Raw genomic sequence first — 11227 nt, 5'->3', positions numbered from 1 at the left:
GAAAGCAAGAAAAAGAAAGAAAGCAAGAAAAGAACAAGAAAGAAAGGGAAAAGAAAGAAAGAACAGAAAGAAAGAAAAGAAAGAAAAGAAAGAAAAGAAAGGAAAAGAAAAAGGAAAGAAAAGAAAGAAATGTGCATGTATGATATGAAGGAGTCTGAATGAGGTTTCAATCATTAAACATGAAATCCAGAACAGAGACAGAGAAAGACTGAACTGACCTCAGAGTCTCCAGTTTACAGTTTGGACTCTTCAGACCAGCAGACAGACGCTCCACTCCTGAGTCCTGCAGCTTGTTGTAGTTCAGGTCCAGCTCTCTCAGATGGGAGGGGTTGGACTTCAGAGCTGAGGCCACAGCTTCACAGTGAATGTTTGAGAGTCCACAGTTCCAAAGTCTGTGAGGACATAAATATTAAAAACACGTTGTTATTAAAAGGTAAGTTACATTTTTCCTTCCCCTTGATTCACAGCATTCACAGCGCCATCTTTAGGACTGATCTGGAACAGTCAACAATCAACACCCCTCCTATCTGCTACACTGTGAACAACAGTGTGTTCTGAGTTCAGAGAGGAAAGTCACAAACTGAGGAGAACAGTGGTAAAGAGAAGAAGTCAGAGTTTTAGTCTGTGTTAGTATAAATGTTGAAATGTGAAGATCAGAAGAGCAGCCAGCCGCCTGCACTAAAACCAGGAGCGTGGAGCATCTTGTGAAGTTCACCTTTAGTTTGATGAAGAAGTGAAGACTCAGTCTCTGAGCACATCAGCACCACCTGGTCATACGCATCAGAAGTCTGAATAGATAGTGTAACACACTGAGTCTACTCTGAGCAGGTTAGTATACAGCCTGTGCTCGTTCCTGCTGTTTGTCCTCAGCTGTCCAGTTTCACTTCACAAGATGATCCACGTTCCTGGTTTCAGATGGAGCAGCTGGCTGCTCTTCTAACATCTCTCTGGATGTTGTTTGATCCTACAGACTGGAGAGATTCATGATAGCCTGTCATTCAAACTTCTTTCTAGTGAAGTTACAACTCTCAGAAGATTACAGCTTCATTCTCCTAACCTGACCACTTTAATCTGTAAGTTCATCTTTTTATTCTTGTGACTGTACGTCTGTAAAAACCTCTTGTTTTTAATCCTGATGTGGTCCTAATCCTCCGTGGGAGCTGTGGGCTGTAGTGACAGTAAAGCAACAAAGACTGGACTGATCTTTCTAATTTATATACCTATGTATTAGGGGTGCAACAATACGTGTATCTGTATCGAACCGTTCAATACAGTGGTCACGGTTCGGTACGCCCTATGAACCGAACAATACGCAATTTTAAATTTATTTTATCAACTTCTGACGAGGCGCTCTGTGCTGAAAGTTCAGTGGATCTGCACTGACTCCTCCGGGCTGCATTATTGAGCTGGTCCATTTGTTTTAACTGTGTTTCATGTGGAAATATATATTTCATCATACGACGGTCTGCTGGGTTCATATGTTCACGTATGTGTGTGAGCGTGCGCCCGCACGAGAGGGAAGCACGAGTGTCCTCTTTGGTTGCAGAGCAGAGTTGTTCCGTGGTCCTGTAGCTGAGTGCAGCTTTGTTGATAATGATGCTAGACTGGGTGATGTGTTTTAAAAGTGCGTATATGCATTACTTGTGGTCTTATACTGCATGCTGTGTAAGACCCATAGACTGTATAAAATATGGACGTAGTATCTGTGACGTCACCCATCTGTTTCTGAACGCTGTTTTGAGACCAATCGTCGGCGGCAGCCATATTGCTTCTGTGGAGCCAGTGTGACGTAAAGAGGCGGAGTTTGAGCCTCCTAGCCAACAGCTACAGTGTTCCTGCAGGCAGCTGTGCCTCTCATTGGAAGACTCGTAATCTCAATATCTTCGAAATTGTCGCGTTAGAAAAAAATTCACCCCCCTCACAGTGAGAGGACATCGAGAAATGAGCTATCCAGACTACACTCATCTTTTGTACCAGACTGTAAACATGTTTATTAATGCTGCAAAGATCGGCTTTTTCCCATTCATGTGTATGTGACTTCCGGTACTTCCAGAGCCAGCCTCAAGCGGATCCTCGATGAACTGCAGCTTTTAACACTTCAGCATTGGACTCATATTTTTAGACCGGAGGTTGCCACTTGGTAAGACCTCGGCCTGATACCGGACAGTGTTTTCCCTGCCATTATATGGGGGGCGCACCCGCCGGGTCCCGCCCCCACCGGGAAGTCAAAGCAGAAGTGATTTAAGGTTACCTCTCTCATAGATCAGGTCTGTACCTTGTTCTTTTATTTAACAGACTATATAACCTTATGTTATTTATCTTATTTACATGATGGGATGTCATTTCTGTCTCTACATGGTCGCGCGTTCACAATTCTCCTCTGCTCTCTGTATCGCGCACGGCAGATGCGCACGCAGACAGACACACATACACTCACACACACTAATACACACACACACACACACACGCACACGCACACGCAACCCCCCCATGCACAGTAGAACTTGTGTCAGGTATAGCTGCCCTTGATACATTTATTCTAAAAACTGTGCTTTTGAGCTGAAACAAATGTTGGTAATTTCAATAAACTACAAGTTAAAAAAGGCATGGACATTTCTCTTTCTGTATCAAAATCGTATCGAACCGAACCGAACCGTGAATTTTGTGTATCGTTTCACCCCTAGTATGTATTTATCAGACCTCTCCTCAGCCTACCTCACAGGTTCAGAGAGCCATAAGGACGCTCCCCTCCTCCTGCACTGGGACAGAGAGATGAACGGAGCAGCCGTAGCAGAGCTACCGACTGACGTCTCAGTGTGAGGAACAATGGAGACCAACAAGTGGATCCATTTTTCATATTTTCCCCAAATGTAGAAATCTATTGAGTTTAGTTTTACAGCATACATATAAAAGAGAACAATGTGAATCCAACAAGGTCAACATGTCTTATGATGCAGGTTCCTTTAAAGAGCAGGAAGAACCAAACAGCTGATTTGCACTGATACATGAGGACCATCAAATCTGGACTTACAGAGCCTTCCTGCAGTTCCTCACAGCTGGAATCAGTCTCAGTCGTCCCTGCTCTGATGTTTTGTACTCCTTCAGGTCGAACTCATCCAGAACCTCCTCTGACATCTGCAGCATGTAGGCCAGAGCAGAGCACTGGATCTCAGAGAGTTCCTCTGATCTGTTCCCTGACTTCAGGAACTTTTGGATCTCCTGATGGACTGAGAGGTCGTTCATCTCCGTCAGACAGTGGAAGATGTTGATGCTTCTGTCAGGAGAGATCTCATCACTGTTCATCTCCTTCAGGTTGTTGATGACTCTTTGGATCATTTTTGGACTTTTGTCTGTGTGACCCAGCAGACCTCCTAAGAGTCTCTGGTTGGACTCCAGAGAGAGTCCATGAAGGAAGCGGACAAACAGGTCCAGGTGACCGTTTCTACTGAGGAGGGATTTCTCCATGACCCTCTTCAGGAAGTCATCCAGGGATGAGTTAAAGCTATCCAGAGGTGGACCGACGCTTAAACTGGTTCCAAGATAACTAAAAAAACATGTAGGTACAGTCTTTGGTTTTGGGTCAGTGTATTTGTAATCCTTTAAAAAACCCTCCAGTACCTCTTTGTTCCTGGTTGTGAAACAGTGGAACATGTAGACTGCAGCCAGAAACTCTTGAACGCTCAGATGAACAAAGCAGTAGACTGTTTTCTGGAAGATCACACACTCTCTTTTGAAGATCTCTGTACAGAGTCCTGAGTACACCGAGGCCTCTGTGACATCCAGACCACAGCGCTCCAGGTCTTCTTGGTAGAACATGATGTTTCCTTCCTCCAGATGTTCAAACGCCAGCCTGCCCAGCTTCAGGAGAACTTCCCTGTCAGCCTCCATCAGCTTCTGAGGACTGGTCTCAGGACCCTCAGCGTACTTCTTCCTCTTCCTCTTGGTCTGGACCAGCAGGAAGTGTGAGTACAGGTCAGTCAGGGTCTTGGGCAGCTCTCCTCTCTGCTCTGTGCTCATCATGTGCTCCAGAACTGTAGCAGTGATCCAGCAGAAGACCGGGATCTGACACATGATGTGGAGGCTCCTGGAGGTCTTGATGTGTGAGAGGATTCTGCTGGACAGATCTTCATCACTGAACCTCTTCCTGAAGTAGTCCTCCTTCTGTTCGTCAGTGAAGCCTCGGACTTCTGTGACCCTGTCAACGCGTGAAGGAGGGATCTGATTGGCTGCTGCGGGTCGAGAAGTGATCCAGACCAGAGCTGAGGGGAGCAGATTCCCCTGGATGAGGTTTGTTAACAGCAGGTTTATGGATGAGCTCTGTGTGACGTCAGACACAACCTGAGTGTTGTTGAAATCCAGAGACAGTCTGCTTTCGTCCAGACCGTCAAAGATGAACACCAGTTTACAGACAGCCAGCGTCTCTGCTGGGACCTCCTGTAATGTTGGATGGAACTCATGGAGCAGCTGGAGGAGACTGTACCGCTTCCCTCTGATCAGGTTCAGCTCCCTGAATGAAAGCAGAACCACCAGACTGAGGTCCTGGTTCTCCGAGCCCTCGGCCCAGTCCAGAGTGAACTTCTGCACTGAGAAGGTTTTTCCAACACCAGCGACGCCGACTGTCAGAACCACTCTGATGGGTTCCTGTTGACCAGGTAAGGCTCTGAAGATGTCCTGGCACTTGATGGGAGTGTCCTGGAGGGTCTCCATCTTGGAGGCGGTCTCCAGCTGTCTCACCTCATGTTGGGTGTTCACCTCTTCACTCTGTCCCTCTGTGATGTAGAGCTCAGTGTAGATCCTGTTGAGGAGGGTTCTACTTCCTGTTTCCTCACTTCCTTCACTCACACGCTCACATCTCCTCCTCAGACTGGTCTTATGTTCCTCTAAAACCCTCTGCAGACCACGATCTGCTGAAAGAGAAGAGAAATATGAGACATCTGACAGAGTGAATCAGCTGAAAAGGTTTGAACTACATTCAGGAGATAAGAAAGTGGGGCTGTCACAAACAATGACATCAGAGGAAAGATGGACACTCTTACTGGTTTCACTGCTGGTCTGACCGGCTTCCTGTGGTCCAGATATTGGTCTGGTTTTGTCTTCACACTGGGGACAGCTGGAGTCTCCTGATGAACCAGACTGGTCCCTGTATGAGGTGAGGCACTGTCGGCAGAACCAGTGTCCACATCTGGCAGAGACTGGATCCGTCAGGGGGTCCAGACACACAGCACAGCAGGAGGGCTGATCCTCCACAGGATCAGGACTCCTCTTCCTCTTTCTGTGAAGACGATATCTTCTCTTAAAGAACATTTTTATCAAAAGCTCTCTTTAAATCTCAACACTCACTGAAACTGAAACAACATCAGTAACTCTTACTCTGTGTCTGAGGGTCCAGGTTCATGTCTGAAGACTAGAGGAAGATCTTTGGACCGGTCACTCCTCAGAGACAGACCGCTGGGATCAGGAGACTCAGCTCTCAGTCTGCTGAACTGAAACCTATAAAAACAACAAGTCTGAGTTCACATCTCATGAATCCTTGTTAAATTCTCTGATGCAAGTGGAAGAGTTGTTCATGAACCGCTCCCTATATCCCTCTTTATCCAACCCGGTCTCAGCAGATCTCTGTCCCTCATGAGTCTGGTTCTGCTCGAGGTATCTGTTAAACAAAGTTTGCCTTGTCCTCAAAAATAATATTGGAGCTATCAGACCCCTCTCCTTTGGAATCATCTACCAGTCAGGGTCCAGGAGGCAGACACCCTCTCTACTTTTAAGAGTAGGCTTCAAACTTTCCTTTTTGATAAGCTTATAGTTAGAGCTGGATCAGGCTTGGACCAGGTCTTAGTTATGCTGCTATAGGCTTAGACTGACACACTGGGATCCTTCCCTCTCTCTCCTCTCTCTGCCTGTCTCTCACTTTAACTCATTCTGTCCCATTAAAGTTACTAACCATAGACCTTTCTGGAGTCCCTGAGCTCCCTTGTCTCGTAGGTTCCTCTGGATCTCTGCTGCTGTGGACGTGCCAGACTCCAGCTGCTACAACTACTACTATCCGTCTCCCCTCTATCATCTCTCTCTCTCTCTTCATCAAAAACAGAAGTTAGCTGATTTATAACTGTAAGTAAGTCAGTAACTCTTACTCTGTGTCTGAGGGTCCAGGTTCATGTCTGAACTTTAGAGGAAGATCTTTGGACCGGTCACTCCTCAGAGACAGACAGCTGGGATCAGGAGACTCAGCTCTCAGTCTGCTGAACTGAAATCTATAAAAACAACAAGTTTGAGTTCACATCTCATGAATCCATGAAAATATTAGAGCTGTAACAGGGTTCCTCTAAGTCATTCTTATGTTTTCTATCTTAGAAGTTCCAGATCTAGGTCAACAGAAGTAACCGGACTGTGGAGCTTTGACTTAGGGGGGCTGAAAATGCAGCTTACAGTGAAGTCCTTATCAGGACTCTACACATTTACAGGCTCTCATCTCGTAATAGACCCCCCAACAAATAGATATTATGCAGGTTGGCCCACTTCAGGACATGTATCATACTATGTTATTGTAAAGTTTCATACATTAGTGACTTTATTAGACCTACTCTACAATTTAATAAAATTCAATACATCTCATTTAATTACATACCGCTAGGTATCCTGGGAATTCCTCCATTGATCCAGATTTATAGTCATAACATCATCATTTCTTAAAATATTTAGCATTATCGTTCTAAATCTGAACAATGATGCAAAACTTTTTAAGACTTTTATTTTGAAATCCTTGTTTGAGACTTTTATTTTGAAAACCTGATTAGAGACTCTTTAAGGCTTTTAATTTTTAAAACATGATTTATGAATATTTAGTACTTTTTAAGGCCTTTTATTTTGAAAGTCTGATTTAAAGGCCTTTAATTTGAAACCCTGACTAGAGACATTTTAAGGCCTTTAATTTTAAAAACCTGATCTTAGACTTTTAAGACTCTAAGAGTTTCAGCAGGAACCCTGTTCAAAGACTCTGTAGTTACTCAAAGTGCTGATGTTCATGATTTGATGGAGGACATTAAATCCTCTTTAATGTGAAATTTGTCATTTTTTATTAAAATAAAAAAACTTCCTTTAAAATTCAAATTCTCAACAAATAGTTCAGGAACTGTGTTTGATGCTGAAATGAGACTAAAACAAGAAGTTCACTGTGACTCAGTAACTCTTACTCTGTGTCTGAGGGTCCAGGTTCATGTCTGAAGTTTAGAGGAAGATCTTTGGACCGGTCACTCCTCAGAGACAGACAGCTGGGATCAGACTCTGTGTCTGAGGGTCCAGGTTCATGTCTGAAGACTAGAGGAAGATCTTTGGACCGGTCACTCCTCAGAGACAGACAGCTGGGATCAGACTCTGTGTCTGAGGGTCCAGGTTCATGTCTGAAGACTAGAGGAAGATCTTTGGACCGGTCACTCCTCAGAGACAGACAGCTGGGATCAGACTCTGTGTCGCCCTCCTCTTCCTCCAAACGCACACTCATGTTCTGGTTCAGTCTGTCTGAGAGGAGGAACATGTGAGGACAAGAAGAACAGTTCTAATGACGCACCCATAACTCTGAGAAGAGGAAGAGGAAACACACACACACACACACACACACACACACACACACACACACACACAGCCCTCCTTTGACTGAAACAGCTGTTGGGTTCTTGTTTAATGTTCTGTGTCGTGTTCACAGAGAGAAAACAGAGAGCTGAGAGGTAAACTGTTGAAATGTCACTCACCACGATCAGACTTCAGAGTTCTGTCGACAGAAAATGGAGTCAGAAGGACTTAGTTTCACTCTCAGAGTCCGTCCCTCTCCCTGCTCCGCGCTCTCTATAGACTAGTCTTCCTCTGAGGCGGATCAGCTGGTCTGTGTGGCCCCTCCCCTTCCCCATTTACAGGAAATCACACGGTGCAAATGCTCAGTGTGCTCGTTCATGTGCTCAGTGTGCGCGTTCATGTGCTCAGTGTGCGCGTTCATGTGCTCAGTGTGCGCGGGTGTGTCCTGTTTCTCAAACAATCAAAGTGCAGTGTGTTTGATCTGCTCTTTATCTGTACTTCACTGCATCTGAGTAATATTAGCCCAAGTATAAATCCCACAATGCACCTTGTTGGTGAAGTTTATTCCCACAATGTTATTATGAGACGAGTCCCATCAGACACCTCAGAGGGTCTCAGAGTCCCATCAGACACCTCAGAGGGTCTCACAGTCCCATCAAACACTTCAGAGGGTCTCAGAGTCCCGTCAAACACCTCAGAGGGTCTCAGAGTCCCATCAAACACTTCAGAGGGTCTCAGAGTCCCATCAGACACCTCAGAGGGTCTCAGAGTCCCGTCAAACACCTCAGAGGGTCTCAGAGTCCCGTCAAACAGCTCAGAGGGTCTCAGAGTCCCATCAAACACTTCAGAGGGTCTCTGAGTCCCATCAGACACCACAGAGGGTCTCAGAGTCCCATCAAACACCTCAGAGGGTCTCAGAGTCCCATCAGACACCTCAGAGGGTCTCTGAGTCACATCAAACACTTCAGAGGATCTCAGAGTCCGATCAGACACCTCAGAGGGTCTCAGAGTCCCATCAGACACCTCAGAGGGTCTCTGAGTCCAGTCAAACACCTCAGAGGGTCTCAGAGTCCCATCAAACACCTCAGAGGGTCTTAGAGTCACATCAAACACTTCAGAGGGTCTCAGAGTCACATCAAACACTTCAGAGGGTCTCAGAGTCACATCAAACACCTCAGAGGGTCTCAGAGTCCCATCAGACACCTCAGAGGGTCTCAGAGTCCCATCAGACACCTCAGAGGGTCTCTGAGTCACATCAAACACTTCAGAGGGTCTCAGAGTCACATCAAACACCTCAGAGGGTCTCAGAGTCCCATCAGACACCTCAGAGGGTCTCTGAGTCCGATCAGACACCTCAGAGGGTCTCAGAGTCCCATCAGACACCTCAGAGGGTCTCAGAGTCCCATCAGACACCTCAGAGGGTCTCTGAGTCCAGTCAAACACCTCAGAGGGTCTCAGAGTCCCGTCAAACACCTCAGAGGGTCTCAGAGTCCCATCAAACACTTCAGAGGGTCTCAGAGTCCCATCAGACACCTCAGAGGGTCTCAGAGTCCCGTCAAACACCTCAGAGGGTCTCAGAGTCCCGTCAAACAGCTCAGAGGGTCTCAGAGTCCCATCAAACACTTCAGAGGGTCTCTGAGTCCCATCAGACACCTCAGAGGGTCTCAGAGTCCCACAAACACCTCAGAGGGTCTCTGAGTCCCATCAGACAACCCAGAACTCCTCTTGGTGGATCACTATGAAAAAAGGATCAGGTCCAACCAGGACAAGGCAGCCACTGAACTGATGCAGTGTGAGGAAAGGTGGACGGAGAGAGTGAGACAGCTGGAGGCAGCGCTGCCGGGAGAAGACACACACAGCTTAGGCAGTCTTCAAGAAAATTAAAGAGCATGAGAAGGAGGTGGAGAAATCAAAAGGAGCGCTGGAGGATCCACGAGGAGAAGTGGAACCCGCTCACTAATCATCGAGACCATGAACAAAAAAATTGCATATTTTAAAATATATAAAAAATAATTGAATAATGAAATAAAATAACAAAAAATAAAATATTTAGCTGCCTGCCTAAGCAGGGGTCACATCTCTAAATATTATTATTATTATTATTATACTTTTTTATAATAATAATAATAATAATTTATTTATTCAATATTATCTTCTATAGTGATTTTTATTCAAAGTACTGGAATTAATACAATAATAATAATAATAATAATAATAATAATAATAATAATAATAATAATGATAATAAAATATTATGATTATTAGCATTAGCTGTAGTTGTAGAGTTTTTATTATTATCATTAGTTATTATTATTAGAGTAAGATTTGGGTAGAAAGTGTGCAGAGTTTTTAGTTACTGACAGCAGCCAGCAGAGGGGGCTGCTATTTGTGCCACTAGAAACTGAAATTGAATAATAATATTGAATTTGAAAAGCATGATTTGAATTGCATATATAAAAAATATGTTAAAAAATAAAAATAAAAATATTCAGCTGTCATCAGCTATTGTTTGTTTGCATGCTGCATTGGAGCGTATCATACGACACACATGTGAGGGATAACATGAAATTAGCAGGGCTCTCATTTTTAAACCCTGTATTATTATTATTATTATTATTATTATTATTATTATTATTGAGAATAATAATAACAATAATAATATTATTTAATGAATTTATTATTATCTTTCATAATTATTAAGATAAGATAAGATATATTTTATTTGTCCCCCATTGGGAGAAATATTTTGGTTACAGCAGCTTACAACACGGGACAGGGGAATACAACAATGTACTAACATAGTTAAAAAATATAATAACAATAATAATAGCAATGACAAGGGTAAAATATAATAAAATATAATAAAATAAAATAAAATAAAATAAAATAAAATGAAATAAAATAAAATAAAATAAAATAAAATAAAATAGAATGGAATAGAATAGAATAGAATAAAATAAAATAAATTAAAGTAAAAAGAAATAAAATATGGCAACTATTACAGATATATACACACTATGTACACTTCTATCTGATAAGTAGATAAGGTAAGTTATTGTGCATGATAAAAATTGCACCAGGTTATTTAAAAACAAACATACACAGTATGAAGAACAGTGCGATTCAGATGGATTACAGATTAATATTCAATTTACTCAAATTAATGCAACAATAATAATAAACTATTATTTTAAATGTTGTTATTATTATCGTTAACAGTTAGATATAACATCTAACATTTAGATTAAACATTAAACATTTAGATTAAACATTTAACATTTAGATTTAACATTTAACATTTAGATTTAACATTTGGATTAAGATTTTATATTTAGATTTAACAATTAGATTAACATTTAGATTAACATTTAGATTAAGATTTAACATTTAGATTTAACATTTAGATATAAATTTAATATTTAGATTTAACATTTAACATTTAGATTAACATTTAACATTTAAAATTTAGATTAACATTTAGATTTAACATTTAGTTTTAACATTTAGATATAACATTTAACATTTAGATATAACTTTTACATTTAGATTTGACATTTAGATTTACATAGAACATTTAGATTAACATTTAACATTTAGATTAAACATTTAACATTTAGATTCATATATAGCATTTGGATGTAACAGTGATTGTAACTTAATA

The 11227-nt window shown here is 42.4% G+C and overlaps 1 protein-coding gene across 2 annotated transcripts; it reads right to left on the bottom strand.

Moving 5' to 3' along the window:
- Positions 1 to 2678: 2678 nt before the first annotated feature.
- Positions 2679 to 7856, bottom strand: LOC117828673 (NLR family CARD domain-containing protein 3-like). Of its 2 annotated transcripts, XM_034705876.1 has the most exons (7): positions 7746 to 7856; positions 7191 to 7515; positions 6132 to 6251; positions 5371 to 5490; positions 5037 to 5272; positions 3032 to 4907; positions 2679 to 2878 (listed from the first exon to the last, which is right to left on the bottom strand). In XM_034705876.1, exons 2-7 carry the CDS (start codon positions 7496 to 7498, stop codon positions 2854 to 2856), a joined length of 2685 nt encoding a protein of 894 aa, XP_034561767.1. In that variant the 5' UTR covers positions 7499 to 7515; positions 7746 to 7856; the 3' UTR covers positions 2679 to 2853. The 2 variants fall into 2 exon arrangements, with proteins under 2 accessions (XP_034561767.1, XP_034561768.1); XM_034705877.1 differs by lacking the exon at positions 2679 to 2878 and having other exon boundaries at positions 3028 to 4907.
- Positions 7857 to 11227: the final 3371 nt, after the last annotated feature.

Source organism: Notolabrus celidotus, chromosome 17 (genome assembly GCF_009762535.1).
Source record: "Notolabrus celidotus isolate fNotCel1 chromosome 17, fNotCel1.pri, whole genome shotgun sequence".
Classification (NCBI taxonomy): domain Eukaryota; kingdom Metazoa; phylum Chordata; class Actinopteri; order Labriformes; family Labridae; genus Notolabrus; species Notolabrus celidotus.
The sequence above is the reverse complement of the archived record's forward strand: the minus strand, read 5'-3'. Positions and strand labels throughout refer to the sequence as shown.